The sequence below is a fragment of the Hakea prostrata genome, chromosome 3 (assembly GCF_041222555.1).
Source record: "Hakea prostrata isolate BN-2017 chromosome 3, UWA_Hpros_2, whole genome shotgun sequence".
In the NCBI taxonomy this organism is placed as follows: Eukaryota; Viridiplantae; Streptophyta; class Magnoliopsida; order Proteales; family Proteaceae; genus Hakea; species Hakea prostrata.
Genome location: NC_142602.1, coordinates 4,448,739 through 4,467,768, shown reverse-complemented (window position 1 = coordinate 4,467,768; position 19,030 = coordinate 4,448,739). Strand labels below are relative to the sequence as shown.

The 19,030-nt window shown below is 37.1% G+C and overlaps 3 protein-coding genes across 4 annotated transcripts; all 3 read right to left on the bottom strand.

The window, feature by feature from the left end:
* Positions 1 to 324: 324 nt before the first annotated feature.
* Positions 325 to 2,806, bottom strand: LOC149020175 (heparanase-like protein 2). The gene is made up of 9 exons (XM_089146924.1): positions 2,519 to 2,806; positions 2,379 to 2,415; positions 1,999 to 2,182; positions 1,760 to 1,908; positions 1,433 to 1,666; positions 1,156 to 1,345; positions 931 to 1,056; positions 733 to 832; positions 325 to 651 (listed from the first exon to the last, which is right to left on the bottom strand). The coding sequence occupies exons 1-9, from the start codon at positions 2,804 to 2,806 to the stop codon at positions 325 to 327; spliced, it is 1,635 nt and encodes a 544-aa protein (XP_089003050.1).
* A 3,511-nt stretch (positions 2,807 to 6,317) lies between these two features.
* Positions 6,318 to 9,920, bottom strand: LOC149020174 (membrane-anchored ubiquitin-fold protein 2-like). Its single transcript, XM_089148269.1, has 4 exons — positions 9,077 to 9,920; positions 6,999 to 7,163; positions 6,651 to 6,724; positions 6,318 to 6,565 (listed from the first exon to the last, which is right to left on the bottom strand). Exons 1-3 carry the CDS (start codon positions 9,207 to 9,209, stop codon positions 6,672 to 6,674), a joined length of 351 nt encoding a protein of 116 aa, XP_089004395.1. The 5' UTR covers positions 9,210 to 9,920; the 3' UTR covers positions 6,318 to 6,565; positions 6,651 to 6,671.
* Positions 9,921 to 10,342: 422 nt separating this feature from the next.
* GAUT13 (galacturonosyltransferase 13) lies at positions 10,343 to 17,508 on the bottom strand. 2 transcript variants are annotated; one of them, XM_089148268.1, is made up of 6 exons: positions 16,921 to 17,508; positions 15,684 to 15,739; positions 15,379 to 15,531; positions 13,696 to 14,286; positions 12,808 to 13,110; positions 10,343 to 12,282 (listed from the first exon to the last, which is right to left on the bottom strand). In XM_089148268.1, the coding sequence occupies exons 1-6, from the start codon at positions 17,129 to 17,131 to the stop codon at positions 11,998 to 12,000; spliced, it is 1,599 nt and encodes a 532-aa protein (XP_089004394.1). In that variant the 5' UTR covers positions 17,132 to 17,508; the 3' UTR covers positions 10,343 to 11,997. The 2 variants fall into 2 exon arrangements, with proteins under 2 accessions (XP_089004394.1, XP_089004393.1); XM_089148267.1 differs by having other exon boundaries at positions 10,345 to 12,282; positions 15,379 to 15,534.
* Positions 17,509 to 19,030: the final 1,522 nt, after the last annotated feature.

Below are 19,030 nucleotides of genomic sequence, written 5' to 3'. Positions count from 1 at the left end.
TTTTAACAGCATCCGATGCTTTTCATCCAACACCCATGAAACCAATCTCTAAAGGTATCCTACAATGTTCTTTCTTTTTCTTTATCCCCACTAGTATCTTCCTATTTTCGAAATAATTTATACCTGAAAAAGGATTGGAAGGAAAATAAATTCTAGCATGTATTCACTAGAAAACTAACCATGATATTTAGAATGATACCCATTAACATTTAATGGCTCCTTCGGAGAAGAGTATTTCAACTTGTACCAGAAAAAAACAAGAGAAGATCTAAATGGTATTGGTGTATTTTGGATGGGTGCACCTGCAATGGCACACCACATTTCTCAGCTCTGAACACACGCAGGAGCCTGGAAGTCCGGCAGTGTAGCAAAGACTATTGACTGAGCAACAACCTTGATAGGAGCTGCAGCATCAACCTTAGCAGGAATTAGTGGGGGAATATCTAAGGATTCAGTGAGCACCAAGGGAGACCCATTTAATAGTACCACATCACTCAGGATATTACCATCTTTGGGGGTCAAATGGTACTCTTCCCTGTAAGACCCTTCGACAAACTTGGATTCAGCAAGGGGATTCAAGTTTAGATCATTAGACACCGATATACTGAACAAGGTGGAATTGGACATATTGATTAGAAGCAGAGCAATACCCTGCAACAGCCACAAAAGAAAGTTCATTAAAGAGAGATTGAGAAAAAGAGGGGAAATGAAAACAATATAAAGATGGTTTACCTTGGTCCTTGAACAATGGGAGTATGCGCGTAAGTATGGAGAACCAGTATGAGTTGTTGAGAGAACACTCCGTCCCATCAACCGGTGCCATAGAAGAGCACTAGGACATACAAGAAAAAATGGATCCAGATTGGTTTCAGCTTACAAGGCAAATCTATAACAACCCATTTTTTATGATTGATTATGTATAGCACATACCCATAATAGTCAGGGTTGGGGATGAATGATGTCGTATTAAGGAGACCGTAGTTCCCACCGATCAAGGTCTGTCTACAGAAAGTCTTGTGCTCGAATGTCGATGTTATACCAAGTTGATCCAAGTACCTGTTACAGAACCAAATGCCATTATAATGATATGATTTAACCAAGGAGAAGGTGGTTCTTTGATCCTTGAGAGCAACTGAAGAGAATATCATTCCTCACCAAAAGCCATTAACAAAGGTATGTGAGACTTCTTTACCCCCACTGTTGAATGCCCCACCTGTCTCCCCCACCCAAACAGATGCCCAAGGACCAAAGCTCTGGAGGGTTTTCTTGATGTCTTTGTATGTCTTAACTACCTGATCAAGATAATATGGGTCTTGGACTTTGTAGATCAAATTTGAATCATTACCTGTTAAAACCAATTCTGTTGAGCATTGATACAAATGGCATGAGTACATGACCATACAATGAAAGAAAATCCATTTAGGAAAGCTACCTGGACCAAGACTGTATGTATGGTGAGTTACAACATCAATTGTATTAGGACCTGCAACCTGAAGAAAAGTTTTGAACCATTCTGCATCATAGAAGCCTCCTGGTCCTAGTATCTTGGGTTTTTTAGTTGCATTCTTGTATAATTCGTCGATAAGCTTTCTAAAGGTGATCATGTCTCTTCCATATTGGTCTGCATTTACCCTTCCGGATACTCCAGCTGCGGAAAGCTCATTTCCTGACAGTTCAGCAATGAAAAAATTGTTTATGAGGTGTAGAACAGAGTGATTTGATGAAGATCGTGAGTGATTGAAATTCATCAACTAATTACCCAGCTCCCATGAATCAACATTGTATCTCTTGAAGATGGTATACTTAATAAAATCGCGAGCATTCATTGGGCTCCAGTCGCCTCCGTAGAGATCACCAGTTAGCTTTCTTCTCCCAAAGAGTGCATTCAACCCAAATGTTACTTTGGTCCTGTACCAATTAAGAATCATGTTCTTTATGACTTCTCTAGTTAGATTCTGCAACGGAGTCCAAAAAATGGATAGTTTTTGGATTGTTTACCCTGTTTGTGTCATAAGATTATTGATCTGATCCCATCTTTCTGTGGTGAGGCAACCTTTGGAGAAACCAAACATTCCTTTTGCGTCACTTGTAATGCGGGGACAATCTTGAATGTTTTTTCCCACCTTGTACAAGATCTGATCTTGCAACGATCCTCCAATTCGGATCCTCAAAGGATTGAAAGCTGAGATTTTAATGTCAATGACCTCTGATCAATAAACTAAAAGTCCCCTGGATCTTAATATTATGATCATCTAGAGACCACAACTACCAGACCAAACATCTTCAGTAAAATTAATAAACACAGTTAAGATTCTACTCTGTTTTCTTGCAATTTAGAGAAGCATTGATTGAGTTGGGATGCATCACGCATTACATACCTTTGATAGCATTAAAGAGAATTTTGTTATTCAAATCCTACAAAGATGAAAATAACCCATGAATCACCAAAACAATTCAGATTGTATTTCTTTTAAGAACAAATCCAATCATAAAAAGTGAGGGAAGAAGATAATCATACCAAATTAAGAATACCAGCCATTCCCCATGGACATTGACCATAGTTACACTTGAAGGATGGCCACCAATCCAAAGTTGCACAGACGAAGTTGTCATCAGTTTCTGCAATGGAGGTAACACTTTTCACTGTCACTGTAACAGCTTCTTCACTAAGGTCATGTGTTATTGGCAATCCAGCAAGGCCATCATTTTCTGGTGACTCCTTGCGGAGATGATGAGATGAGTGGGCTAAACTGATTAAAGATAATTGAAAGCAGAAGAGAAAAACTTGTCTGAAACTCATCCTCATTGCCATTAGAGAAACAAAGCAAGCATAAAAAATGGAACCGGATGGTGAAGAGGTCGTTTTTATAGAGAAAATGAAGAATTTCTTTCTGGATAAAACTGGATAAAGAACAAAATGATTCGAAGGGCCATGCAGTAAATCTTTCTTGATTTGGTTTCAACTTTCGAATTCTAAAATTGGGTTCTCTTTCTTTCTATTCATATTCCAGGCAGAGGAGCTCAAGATAGTAAGATTTTCTACACGGACGAGACAAAGGGAAGACTGGAGAGGAAAAATCTCATGTTGTGGTCAACTGAATTGAACCGGTTTTTTCGGTCTAATTGGTGTAATAAATTTCATTTCCTAATCCGAATTCTCATGGTTAGATTCTATTTGGAACATTGTACTTTTCCTTTAATAGTGGTGGACCACACGCCACCCATTTTTCCGGACGACCGGTTGATCTACATGGGTGGTCCACCCCAAATTGAACCAGGCCATCCATTTTCTTGTAGATTTATGACATGTGTCCCAACATTACATCCAATGGTTAAAATCCATTTATAAGTCACATCAAAGAATTGTGATTAAATTTTTAGAAAATTTTGTGACTTGTAAATGGAAAGGTCATAGGTTCGACCTTGCCAACGACAAAGCTCCCTTATGAGGATGTAATCGAGTAGCACATATGCTGGCTTGGATGAACCTCGAAAAAAAAATAAATGATGCGTGTATATATATATGTGTGTGCATATATATATTGGTATGCCCCTTCCTCTATGTATAAAAACCCTAATTTTGATTTGCTTGACATTTCAATTGCTTTGATTTTGAAACCAAATTTCAACACTAATATTTCTTTTGCACTTAGTTACATGATTTAACGGCCTATTTAGTTACTTGAGTCTAGAGATTTCAAACATAGATTTTAAATCTATAGAGTCATGGTTCATAAAATTAATGTTTGATTAGCCTGGATTTTTTGAATGAAATCTGTAAATTCATCTTGAAAAAACATTTACAGAGTCATGGTTCAAATGTTACCAAATAGCCCTAAATCAATCAACGATTGCGTTGATTCCAAAATCATCCAAATTTCCATCATCAACAAATTTGCAGGTTACGAATGATAAATCCTATCAATTCACTTGCCCCTGCGTAATAGACAAAAAGACCGAAAGAGGCCACTTTTTCAAACTACTGCGATTGTTAGAGATGGATAAATTTGAGATAATAATATTCTTTAAGGGTGTCGATTATGGAATCAATCCATTGAAACCAAACTAAATTGGTTCATTAAGACTCATAGTGGACCAATTGTGACTAATTCGATTCAACTTGGTAGTGGCCCGTTAGCCTGATTAGAATAGACCAAATCACTAATCGAACCGAACCAAACCAATGAAAAGCCCAACCAATTATAACATTCAAAGAGGTCGGTTTAGTTGGGCCTTAAGCCCAAGAGGACGAGTGCTCCCCGACGGCTATTGACCACAAATTACAAGGAGGCCACAGGATTAGGGTGATGGATTTTTATTTATATTTTATTACTTTTTACTTGTGGGTCCCACATAGTTTGTGGTTGTAAAGCCGTTGAGGGAGCACAGTGCTCCCCATAAGGGGAAATGATCCACACTCAAAGAAGACACTCCCAAGACCTAAATATAATTTTCAATTTGAAATGGTTTGGTAGGAGTCTCAAAACCGATCCAACTCAATCAAATATTAGCCCAAACCAAACAGACCAATATTAGGTCCATTTTCTTGTAGATGTGTGATATGTGTCCCAACATCACATCAAATTAGTATAAATCCATTTATAGATCACATCAATCAACTCTTTGATGTGACTTATAAATGGATTTTAACCATTTGATGTGACGTTGAAACACATGTCACACATCTACAAGAAAATGGATAGTCCATTTATGACTTGATAAATTGACCTGATAAATTTACGAACCAAATCTGAACTAAATCATACAAACATGAAACCAAAACTTTGTTAATAGTCCATAGTTGGGTTTGGTGTTCTCAGTCTTGAAATCAAAAATCCCAAACCAGCGCAAACTCATACCGAACCATTGACACCCCTAAAATTTATTCTTTACTTTTAAAATTTTCAATTGAATTAGTATTTTTAGCTTTATTGTTTGTTAAAGGCAGACAAACTAAAAGATAATGTTGTCTTCCATTCTTGAAATTTTCTATTATTTATATGAAAAGAAAGAAATGTTCGGAGGCATATATGATATATGTCCCATAATGTGGACATCAAGGTTCTGATCAAGGGTAGAATCACTTGACAAGCATTAAGGAATTCCTTGGTTTCAAAAAAAGGTGGTGTGACTTGATCATCTCACATTGTATGTCCACCACCACATCCAAGGGAAAGTCAATGGGATCCACTAAGCTCTTTCTTTTTTATCATTGCAGTGAAAGGAAGAAGGATTGTCAAAAGCAAGACATAAGAACTTAATCATGTTTTCAGCTCACTTTCCATGGTCAACACTGGAATCTCCCTTTATTTTAAATCATCTTCTTCCATCACACATTATCAATTTAGCCCAACCAAACCAAAAGAGGTATAGGAGAAGAATATTGTTCTTCAGCACTGGAAGCAGAACTCAAAAAGATTAATGGAAGCCTTAATCATTCATCATTCAGAAAAGAGGGACTAGAGGGTGATGCTGTTATCTTCTCTGAGGCTGATTATGGAGATGTTTCTCTATCTAGCCAGATCCGTATTGTTACAAGGCCGGGGTTCCTTATTTTTCCGAAGATCTTTCAAATTCTAAACCGATAAGATAATACTCACTGATCCAAAGATCAAAATGACCAAATTATTCACCAAATGATGGAAATAGCTTAGAGATAGAGCCCAATCAAAGAGTTTCATCACTAGAACCAGATCCTGCAGTCTTGAATGAACCATTAGATTTTTCTTTCCTAATCATGCATCATCCATTTGCTTTTCACAAGCAACCGCAAGGTTGATAGAGTTGCTAGAAACTTGGTTCTCCTCAAATCTTCTACATCTTAGCACCTTCCTCATCATTAATGAACCCTAACTCACAAAGCATTAGAGATGTTGAGTAGCCAAGATAGAATTCTGGAGTAAATGCTGATTACCTTTGCTGCTTGCTATTTGGTTCTCCAAAGTCTTCTTCATCTTAGCACCTTCCTCATCATTCATGAACCATGACTCACAAAGAATTATAGCTGGTTGAGTAGCCAAGATAGAATTCTGGGGTAAAAGCTGCTTGTTATTTGCCTTCCTTCTATATCCAACTTGTTCACCATGTTTTAGTTCAAGGTTCACCAACATCAATGAAATTGTCACTAAACATGCTTTGCTTAGTTAACCAGGTCTTATTGAACAAATCAAATTGTAAGTTTGACAGTGTTGTGATGCATTACAACCTTTCACATTTTCCTACACCTCTGGTTCAAGATAATATTGTCAATGAAGAATTCAGTGTCTGCAAAATCCCTATTCATTTCTCCCCTTCTATATATTTATATTCAGAGCAGGTTTTGCAACTATAAGAAATTAATTTAAAAATTAAACAAAAAAAATGATACATCCTAACATATTAATACATAATTAGTTGTTGTATGGAGTTCAATAATCAACAAATATTGGACATGCACAAAAAAGCAACAGCTTCATCAAGAAGCCATAGACCTAAGAATCTGATACACGACGAGATGTGCATTCCCACCGCCCGCCAATTATGAATTCCACAATTTCATTCCCTACAATAGTTGCAGTACTCCATCCTAGCATGAAACAAGAACATTATTAATATTAACGAGTTGCAGGAAATCCAAAGAAGTTGAGGTGGTCAGAGGACTGGGGGTGTACCTTTCCACTCAAGCATGCAAATCATAGAATAGCACAAACACACTTGTGCTGCTTCAACTGGTCTGATTTTTTTTCTGTTAATTACAAAGAAGCAAGGTTAGTAATACAAGCATAAACGAAGCATTATATATGATGGGATGTTAAATTCTGTGAAAATACAAGGCAGCCAAGATAGAAGGGGGAAAGAATATATTCATTGATTGATGTATATGCTCAGTTATCCTTGCATTCTAGTTCTTGAATAGTTTGGGTCAATGAAATCAATAGATTTCTACAAAGCAAGGGGTGAGGGAGTAAAATATGTTCTTTTCCAGATAAGTATCAGATCTTCTCAAATATATTTTATACCTTTCTCAGAGGAAGGTGGTTGAACAACAACATGCATGGTTATAACTCCCCCAGGAACATCACATAAGGGGCTTCTGCATTCTCCTACAGTTCTGTTGTTCTCCAAAATCCTTCCAGCACTGATTATCTTGACATCTTTCAATGTCTTTGGACCATTTTCTTTTTCTGACCAAACAGATACCCATTGGAAATCTTAGTAAACCATAACACGCTTGGAAAACAAATCGAAAAGTTCAAAACAAGAAAAATAAATTGGTAAATCAAAAGTACTATTATGCAATGCCAGAAGCAGAAAAACGAGATGGAAAAGAATCCTGAAAGCAGGGTAATTTTAAGTAATTACCACAAATATGGTACTGGTACTGATAATGGTACCCAAGCTGCACAACCTCTTTGGTTTGAATTTCAGGGGCAATTTCTTTGGTAAGCTAACTGATTCGTTGTGGCACAGATGCATGCAGTAGGGATATTTGATAATGACTTGGAGATATGTTGACACACACATGGATATGGAAAATATAGATGATGCATTTGTTACATTGGGCCCTTAATTGAAATCAGCACCCTGAAGCTCCAAACTCATTTACTAGAATTCTGAATTTTCATTGGTAAAACCTGCATATTGAACGCTTTGCAAATAAAAGTTGGTACTCTTGTGTGGAATAAGACGATAGCAGCTTATGCTAGTTTCACAAGGAATCCTTACTGCATGCCCTTATTCTATTTAATTAACAAGAAGATTAAACTTTAAGCCCAGAAGAATAGGATACCATGGATGATTATCTCATACTTAAAAAGCTTTTAGCCATAGATCATATTCACCAGAAGCATTCAGATTTTACCCTTGATGAGTTTAGACTCTGATTCTCTGAACTCCAGATGCTGTTCCAACTACAATTTAAAATCTAGTTCGAGAAATCTCTAAGAAACATTCAGGACCATGACCCTCTACTAATAAATTTGACTGGAGCAGGCTGAAAAGGAGCACCAATCAAACATTGTTCGAATTGCTAGGACTAGTTAATATTCATCTACTGGTGGTTTCTCTCTTTTTTTTTTATTTTATTTTCATTTTTTTTTTTGGGGGGGGGGGGGGGTTGCTGAGTGTGGAAACTGGTGGTTTCTGTTTCAGGAACTGAGATTCCTGACTTGTATAGTTGTATCTAAGCTGTGGGATCAATGAACATATCAATGTATTCCATTATCTTTTCCATCCTATTGGAAATTGAACTATTTCTCCACAGCAACGTAATAACACTTCCATACAAAACCCAAGCTCCCATCATTCACTCACCTCGCCTAATGAGAACAGCACAGGAACCCTTTGTCAACAGAACACCCAATTCATGGATTGCGATGCACAAGAATGTCAGAACCCATCTACTCCAATTCCCTGAAAGCATCAGTAGGACCACCTGGTTGAGAACATTTGTGAAGGAATCTAAGACCACAATAATTGGAGCGACAGGAATGCCTTAATTGTCTCAGTGGGCTGCTATTCTTTTACTTTGTACTGATTCCTGGAATAACTTTGCTTTGAAGAGAAAACAAAAACATAGTAAAGCTCAAGTCTGAGGGGCCTAAAACACTCAAACAAAAGGGTAATTCAAAACCAATTCCCAAATGAACATTGTATTGGTTAACTCAGTTTGATAGTCTTGTTGCTAAATGTAGGGAAGGCTATTCAGTAGACTAGGCTCTCTAACAGGGAAATCAGTTAAAATTTTACAGGAAGCCAATAAGCTGAGTTAGGTTTTCGATAAAAACCTGCTTTTCATGATAAAGAGCAAGGATCAGGGATTAAATTACATACCAACATCTCAATCAGGCTTAATCTAACCTTCTAAGAGATTCCTCCAATTAACCAAAACCATTCAGCCAGAGTGAGTGCAATAAGAATTCATTTACGTAAAACATGAGAAAGTAAATACAGAACTGATTTAATCAATAAATGACACCCAGAAAAATTACTCAACAGAAATCAATGATAGGCGGAGGGTCCTTGCAGATATCATTTCCAGAAGGACGAAACATAGCAATTAATACGGTCAAATGAACAAAAGAAACAATAAACTAACCTTTTGGCCATTGTGCAATGATATTTTCCTTGAGGGTGGAGATACTGGTGGCGGCAGGGAAACTCTTGGGTCCAATATCTGACCCATCCGTCAACCGGAACTTGATCTCTAATCGATCCTGAGCCCCAGACATCTCCGGAGATTTTACAGCTCTTGTGAAGCGAAGAACCCACGATCTTCCCTTTGGTTTTGACAAATAATAAACCAAATGAGGTTCTTGTGAAGTTCAGATCCCGCTGAGATATCTGAATTTTATCTTCAGTCTTTAAAAAAATATATATCAGACGATAATTACCCAGAGATCTCAGTTCGTTATTCCTATTCTGACAAGAAAAATAATAAAAACGATGAACCTTGAGCTTGCCAACAAACTCGAGTAAGAAGGAAAATTAAAATCACTAAAACACTCTGACGGAGCAAAGAGAGATGCAAATCATCAACTGGGTTTTAAGAGAAATAGAAAACCCAGCAAGATCGACAACTGGGTCTAACGGAAGACAAATCGAAAACCACGCAAGAGAATTAAAACGTCAATGCGTTGTCTTACTTGGCGTCTGAAACTGAACCCATATTGTTTATTTCTTTCCAAATTTTATTTTTAATTCTGGTTCAGAAACCTAAGCTGGAGAAGATGACGTCTTTTTGGAGTCAGATGTGATGAATAAAATCCCCAGAAACGAGGCGATATTGGGGTTTTCAAACTTCGAAGTCATTGAAATCTATGGTCAATGACTCCCTCCCAAGCCCTTTCCCTCCTAATCTCCTGTCACTGTGGAACACTTCCTAATTGCTTCTCATGGAAAAATTCTCCCCTGATCAGCTAACTCCTGAAATCCAAACGCATGACAGATCCTACTTAACGCATACCGCCATCGCCCATACCCATCTCTCTGGATTTACAAATATATACATATATATAGAGAGAGATGGAACGCAATTACCCAAAAGATAAAAATTTCTCAAAAAAATAAGACTTTTTTTTCCTTTTTTTTTTTTTTGGGGTGAGTGGGGGTGGGATCCATTCTACCTATTTGGAGGTGCTGATGACGAGACACGAGGTCGTTTTAATGGAGAAAAACATATCTAATCAGGTTTCTCAGTATTGAATTGCTGAGAGGATGGCCTCCTCCATCTATGATGGAATGTCTGGAACGTTTGAATTACCATTCACATTTTCTCTTCTATAGGCTTTGGAAGATAACGAATCTAATCTAAGACTTCATAGTTGGATTAGTAAATAATTAAAGAATGTAAAGATTTCAAAAAGTGTTTCTTGAATCGAAGTAATCAAAGTGACTACTTTCTAATCAAGTAGGGTTCTTTAATATATAATGGAGTAATTTAATAGTTTTCTGACAAGTTAAGCATGAAGAGAATGTTAGCTTGGGTTTTCATTGGTGATTTGCTTAACCAAGATAAGCTTCTTCTTAACGGTCAGTATCTTTGGACGTAGGTTAGCTTAACATCTTCAACAAACATTACCTTCTTTCACTAAACAAAATTTAAAATAAGGTAATAAACATACATCTCTTCTTGATCACAAGACAAATATCATTATCTTCATCTTCCACTATAGCTTCATGATGAATCATGAATATATGTCCTCTTCACCAACCGCCACCTGAACCAAAAAAAGGGGAAAACCATGACCATGAGCGTCTCATTTGCCCTCCAACTTGAACGACACAAAACAATAAGAAGTTTTCTGCAGATACTTTGGTGTCCAGTAGAATATCAAAGAGAGGCCAAAATCATGATCCTCTTTATCTTCATTTTCATTCTACATGGCCAGTAGGCGCTGCTCTACATCTTTTTTCAGAGCTGATGCTGTGTGACCTGTCTCAAGTTTCAGGGGTTGACGGTGCGCTGCAGCAGAACCCTCCATAAATCTGATCAGCCATACCGCCAGTCCAACATTCGATGCATAAAAAGTGGCATTGCCAAAAATGTCTGTTATCATAGCATTACAAGGCGCCTGATGCATTGGTGATACGGCCCTTTACATGGTCAACAAGATTATACTATCGTTCTGGGCATTTTACACATTCCTTATCCTGCTTTGTGTGCTCTCTCTGTGTGCATCATTCACTGAAGTCACCCCAAGTTGATTGTGCGACTCAGGTAATGGGCAATTAAATATATAAAACCACTGAAGCCAGCTGAAGCATTCACTTCTTCCACAAAGTCAATTCAGCTCTGGACAGCAACTGGGGTGGGATGCATTGGTGTGGGGGAAGGAAAGAGAGAGATGAAAGGGGGAAAAAAAGAATTATCTGCACAGTTTCAATAATCTCATGAATCGTTCGTAACAAATAGCCTAAAAAAGTCTCCCCCCCCCCCAAGTGAAATGGGATCCATAACAAAGCAATCTCCATTACCCACTACCTATAATCAACATAATGAATACAAAAGAAAACAAAAATGGGGGCCAAGATCCAAAGGAAAAAGAGACTGGAACAGGAAACTACACTCCCAAAAAAGGGATTTATCTTGGGGTTGGATTATAAAAGAACCTGCGAAAGCAGTTTATCACATCCATCTGCATGATTTGCTCCGCATCCAAGTCAGCAGGTGTGGCGATACAGAGATTCTTACTAGTACCTTCCAACACGCAGCTAATAGACAAGACAATGCTAGATGCCCCTTGGAAGGTCTGGGGAAAAGAAAACTCTCCTTTTCCTGCCAAAAAATTAAAGCATTGATTGCTATATTACAGAATGAAAGAATGTCTGTTGTGGCCACAAGTAACGCACATGGTTGGGATGATAGAAGATCTGAATCTGACAGCATTATCCACATGGTCAAATTTTATGTTCTCCTCAATTGCAAGTCATCAAAGTATCACACAGCAAAACTTTATGGGTGTCCCATTAAATCGGTGTCCCATCTCTTACTTTCCGTTGGCCACTTATCTGTCTGACCTATATCTCCAAGATATGGCAGTTCCTCACAAAGACATTAGAGTAATTGACATACTTCGTCCAAAAAGGTCGTAGATGTTCAAAGCCGATCTCTAGCCATGGTTTGGACTGGCCATTGTAGTGTATCACTGCTGCCATCTTCACATTCTCGATGCTGGTCTTACTCTGGTAACCCAAACCAAGCATGTGCCAGGAGGAATCAATTGGGTGAACACGACCTTTGAAAGCAATAAGAGCAGGAGGCAGGGTGCCAAGTTTCCACAAGGTCAAGTTTGACTGCAGATTCTGAATTCAAAAGGCAATACCACCATTTTAAGAAACAGAGATTGTTTAATCATATCATCCCAATAGTTGAACTTAAGGTCTTGAATAAAGAACCCAAAAAATATCATGTAGTATTCAAACTCAGCTAATGGAAGAAGTTTGCCAGGGCATAAGATCTAGGCGCTAGGTTGTCAGTCCATCACTTTAACTGACCAAGATACACTAACAGATGAATCCTGGTTATTCTTTGAGAAAATAAAGATATTGTCCTATCAAATGTGCCAGCCCATTGTGCACAATGTATTAGGGAATTTGGATCCCACCATTGCATGATTAACAGCCAGAAAAGATGGGAGATCTACAAGTGAGGAATTCAAATAGATTTCAAACAAAGAACACCTCATGACCTATCCATGTTGGCAAGAAAATTGTCCAATTTTATCAGTTTGATAATGCATAGCAATTAATTAAAACCATCCCCCTTAACCCAGCCTCCCAGAAAGTAAAAAGGTAGAATACTATAGTTTACAGGCATTTTAGATTTACCTGTTTCACCCAATAATGATATGTATCTCTGATATCTGTCTTCCTCCATGCACGTAAATCAAAGATGTTCATGCCGTATGCCCATGCACATTCATCAGGATTCAAACTCTTGGCAATTTGAGGGTGAGAAAAATTGAAGTAGTTCTTGAAATGTTTAGACATCACCCACTCATCTTCACCTTTGCAGGTTTCCACTGCCCCATTAACCTTGCCTTCGAGGTCAATCTTCCATAATGCTGACAGATCACGCTGAATTACCACATCATCATCTAAAAAGACCACCTTGTTAAGGTTTGGAAACAGCTGTTCACAATATACAAATAAATAAATAAATAATAAATAAATAAATAAAGAATCAGTAGGATGCTCAAAGGCACTCATATCTAAACAACAAACAGCGATAAGGAATTCTTCTATCTAACCCCAACATTCCACAAACATTTGTAAGTATTTGGGGCAGGACCCAAGAAGATCAAGAGTCAAATACTTTACAAGGAATCAAGTAACCCCCTTCGAATCCTTGTTTCTGTTTTTTCGTTCACAGAGAGAGGGGAAGAGATTTATCCAATTCCTTTCTTTCCACTAAATCTCCCAACCAAACCACCACTTCTATGCCTTTAATGTTCTCTCTTTCTCTTAATTTTTACTCAAATGCTACCATTCTTTTCCTGACTTTTATCTTGGAGATTTCATTATTTGCTACCAATACGTGATAGATAACCGCATTAACGAGTTTATCATCAACAATGAAACAGAACACAAATTGAGACATAATACATAAGCAATTTGAACTTCTATGTCACTGCAACGGTATAAATTTCAATGCTGATTCTGATAGGTTTCAAGTCTCCATGATGAAAGAAAAAGGCTCACAGAACGAGCAATTACCTCTGGGAGGTATATGCGGATATGGTTGAGTAATAAAATGTATTTTGGGCTTCTGGCCTGCAATTTGGATGCAAATGATCGAGGAGTAGTCACACTAAAGTTGGCCCCAGCAACATGATTTCCGTGGAAGTAGTCCCTGATACCATGCTGGCCCTCAATAGCTTCAAGCACAGGTACGTTTTCTCTTGTTAACCAGTCAAATTGGTGAACACCTTTCACCTCAACAATAGCTGGGGAAAGAGAGTTGAGTGCAAACCATGAGTGCATACCCGCATATGTTTTCTTGTCTGTGATAACATGAAAGACTATCTTCTCAGGTTCTAGAGAGTTTTTGACAGCAGAAGTGACTACAACAGAAGCCGCAAGGATATTGTCAGTCGCTAGGACAAAGTGGTAGTAAGAATTGTCAGAAAGCAAAGGGAGTAATTCTGGAGATGGCAATTGTTTCCGTGCATGAGCATTGGAGGAGTACTCGTCAGTCAAACGTAAAGAGAGACAATGTAGACCCTTCGGAATGGAGGTTGCTGCAAAATGCTTGTTCATGAGCTCAGCAAACTTGGATTCCTTAATCTCCCTATCAAATTTCTCGATCTGCATAATGGAACTTTCTTCAGTTAAAACCTCAGAAAGAAAACTACGTGAAATGGACATAAAAATAAGAAAGGTAATGTCTGGAAGAGGAAGCATTTTATTTGACCAGCTAACTGCTACATATGCATATCTTGTGCATTTGACCAGGAGGATTAGTCATTAATGAAGGCAAGATGGCAAATGGCACTATTGTCCGACAGCAGTATACTGCTGCTTCAGTAAGAGTACAACAATTTCCATACATCATGGAACAGAACAGACACAGGTGCCAAACTACATTTTTTATGATTTAGTAAGGAATGAGAAGAACTATTTCTAGTACTCCTCCAGTAGATGAACTCTCCTTATATTCTCATATCATGTATTTCTACACTGATGAACATAGCAAATAAGAACTCTTACAATTAGGAACTGAAAGACAACACATATCAAAACCAACACAGAGCTTCCTAGAAAGAAATGATGATTATAAGGTTCATTCTGTGCAACTTATGTACAGGTGCAGGCTACCCTAATAATTTCAACACCAATGCAAGGCCAGTTCAATTTGAATCAATTCACGGCCTCTATCAATTTTTACATGGAGCTATTTTTATCTATAAAAAGAAATTGCAAAAGAAACTTTACAGGTACATTTCTCAGGTATACTTAACTGCATCAATAAAAAACAATTTATGGAGGGAAAAGAAGAACTACATGAAAAAATGAAGATGAATGGCATTGAGAAATTTGGAATTTAATCTTCAACTGATTGTATAAGAATCATACTCCAATGCCCTGAGATAGAAAGATTCTTCATCTCCTTGTCCTTATTCACATTAGTTTTCTTTCCCACATTAGTTCTTTAAACAAGATGTTTGAGTCTCATGAGAACTGCCGAGACCAAAAAGATTGTGTTCACGTCTTCTTCCCATCCTACCCAATATGGACAATGTATCAACAACACAAGAAAGAAAGAAAAAGCCAACCTTGTCAGGCTGGTTTTCTAACTAAATGATTGGCATTGGCTCTTCATGTTAGGAATTGACACAGGAAACCATTTCAACAATAACCTAACTTTTTAACATGAGATTTGGTTGATTAACTACGTACCATTGCCTTTAGCTTTAATGCAAAAGTCTTAGCATCATAATGGTTATTCTTCGTTTCAGAAACAAGTTGACTGAATGATTCCGGCACCTTCATGTTGGCTGGGATCTGTTCAGCTTTGACTTGGTTGAGGATCTTATATAAACCTTTTACTAACTTCTGCATATCAAAGTCCAATATTACACTTTAAAATAATAACATGAATAAAATAGTTCATTTACCAAAAAGAGAACAAATTCCACTTCACCAAATAAACAGATATGACCTGATCACTAATCAAACAAACAAAATGAGAAGCAAACATTTACCGTTGAATCATCAACCCTACCAAGAAACTTCGGTCCAAGTCGTCTTCCCAAACAATCTGAAGCATGGAATTACAAAATTAGAGGGTGATATAACCTCATTGGACCAGTTAAGCAAGCAACTGAATGATATTGATCACATAAGGCTCTAGACATTAACAAACATTAATGTCAGTTTTTCCAGAATATCAAAGATTAAAAAAGATCTATGGTACAAGAAACTTCACTTAAGCAAATCTCTTCAAAGCAACTAGCGACATGGAATACAGATAACAATGCAACAAAACTTAGCCAACCCATTAGGGACTTAGAAGCGATGCAATAGTTCTAAGGTCAAAAAATCAAACCACCCTCTACGGCAAACACACATTCCAGAAGATTCAAGCAAGGTGGAACCAGTTCCATTGCAGCTTTAACTCCTCTTTCATTCTAAAACCAGGTGTTAAGCCCAATTTCCTAACAAGAGAGGTATAGTCTCAACTTAACAACTTGATTAAACAAATCAAATTCTAGGAAAAATAGAAGGGAAGAAATCAAACAGGCAAAACTGGGGAACAAACATCTTTGAGGCCCAAATAGAAATGACATTTTAAAGTCACTAAATCAAACGGTTCATGCCTAATGTAGTCCCTACAGAAATATAAAGCAATGCATCCACTGCATAGGAACTGGGTCTCAAATCAATCCCAGCGGGAAAACCAAAAGAAAAAGTGAAACTTGAAAGAAGAAAAGTAAAATTGGAAATTACTATATCCAACTACAGATTAAAAAGAGAGAGGCGGGGTGTTAATCCGTTGAAGTCCCACACATACAAATTTGAATCCAAGTTTCAGACAATTGAACGCAACAAAAGAATAATGTGAGAGATCTCAAGATTGTATAAGAAGGAAGTCTGAAACCTGTTAAGAATACATCGATCTTCCATAACCGTAAACAGTGTGTTACACCGGAAATGACACGAATTCAAATACAACCAATTAAAAAGGCAAACCACGTAGAACGAAAAGGAAAAGTAACGCAAACAAAAATCAGAAGTCATAAATTTCAGTTTCAATTCAATCTAATTGAATCCTAAAATACCCATAACGGCCCCTTCTTGTCTCTTTGTGATCGTTCACCAACACAAGCAGCTTCAGAACTCAAATGCAACAACCCTCGGACAACTTACACCCATAAGAAATAAGAAATAAGATAAAGCTTTAAAGCAAAAAGTGACTCGTGTCTGATCTATGAGACATACCCAGGGAGGAGCACTTGTTGACACCTTCGAGAGTGACGACAGCAGTTAGAATGAAGACGAAGGGCAACAAGAAAGCAAGGATGAGGATCGTATGGAAGAGGGTCCGATAAGAGACGTGGCGAGCTGCGACCTTGATCTTCATTAAGTCAATGAACCCATTGCTGCTCGAGATCGTGATACTTTTCATGCTAGGGGAGAAATGAAGCTGCATCGTCGTTCTGCCTACTCGTCGTCGTCAGGGCAAGAACAACCCTAGAAGAAGGAACCCACTTCAGGAAAGGGTCGAGAAATATCACCAAAAACACCATCAGATCCAATAGTTAAAGAGAAGCAGCAGATCGACGAATATTGCAAAAGAAATTGAGATCTTCTCTTGGCCTTTCTCCAGTTGGGCTTCTTTGGTCCGTCTGAATCCGGCATTTGGAGCGTTCAGGTCGATTATCAGTTCAGAAATGAATACGCGAAGAAAAAGTCCAACTGGGTCCTTCTTTCTCTCCCATGGGAAAAACAGAAAACCAGAGAAGGGAGAGAGAGGTGTTTTTTGCCCTGTTACTCCCCTGTTCCAGAAAACTGGAGGAAGGAGAGACTTTTCATTCCTGTTTCTAATTTAAGTAAGTTAAAAATATATCTATTTTTTTAAGAATTAAATCCAAGAGATCTGCAAATTAAAAGTGTTTAGATGTGAATGGGTGCTTAGCATTTCGTGTTCTTACCTCGAATCCCTGGTCCACACGGAGAATAATCAGAATTTAGAGAATTGTGGAGAGAGAAAGAGAGAGACTTTGACTATTGGGCTTTTGGGTTTTCTATTTTGGGTTTTGTGGGATTAATGATACAGGAAAGCTGTAGATTGTCTCCTAAATTTAGTTAACTTCTAGATATTGCCATATTGGAAAAGATAAGCATTTCAAGTTTCAAAATAAAAATACTTAAATCTTTAACTTGATTATAATTTTATTCTCCCTTTTCTAAAACTCTTTAAATTTTCTTTATTACTTATTGGGTGTTTGGCCGGCTTGAATTTCTGCTCTAAATTGTATCAATTAATAATAATCAAAATATATTGTGAAACTTCAAATTTTAAAGTCAATTGCTGAATGTTCAAGGACATGTTTCAGGTCATTCTAGTGAATTGAGTAGCACATTGAAAGAAGGAAAAGGGAGATAAAAGAAGAATTCCCAATGCAAGTCAAGATCGGTTTGCAGATTTAAATTAAAATCCATTTTAAGATGATGCAAAAACCCATTATGATTTAGATGGAATTTAGTCAGTTGTTCCATTTCGTGATTTCACCAATGGCACCAACCAAACACCCCTTAAATCAGTTATTCGCTTTACATCTTTTTCTTTGTCTTATCATGTTGGATGGAAATTTAGAGCAGATCTTCTTGTTTACAATAGAATATAGGTCCAAAAGTTTTTAGGTAATCGATTAATATCTTAGTCAATTCAGGTCAAGAACCATATGATTCTAAAATCTGACCATTCTCCTACCCAAAAAAAATAATTTCTGATTGTTTCCAACTTAGGACTCTCAATAATGTTAATATATGCGAGATCACAAGTCTCATCCAGATGAAATTTTATGAATAGAATATAAAATGATTTTCAAAAACTACAACCATCCAGACATGATAGCTATTGTTAATCTTTATGTGGCAAGTTGAAAGTCCTATATACTTTTCCTAACAAGCAAGCACATGCCTTGTTCATATTCTAAAATTATTTTCAAATGTTCATGCAAAATAAGTATAAGAATTAATGTTTAATTTTAATTTTATCCATTTGCACAAATTTATTTTTCCTAGAAAAAGACACACTTGGTTTCGGAACAGTGGTTTCTCTTTTCAAATGTTCCTGCAAAATAAGTATAATAATTAGTGTTTGAATTCAATTTTGTCCATTTGCACAGATTTTCTTTTTCCCAAAACAGATGCACTTGGTTTTAGAATATTGGTTTCTCTTTTCCATTTTTTTAGTAAAATAATCATATATTTTTTCAAAAAAAATCTAAATATATCAACATTTATGCAATAATAAAAATTTTCATATGTGAGTTCTACAAAATAGACAATTATATCTTCAATCATTAGATGGAGATGAAAAATC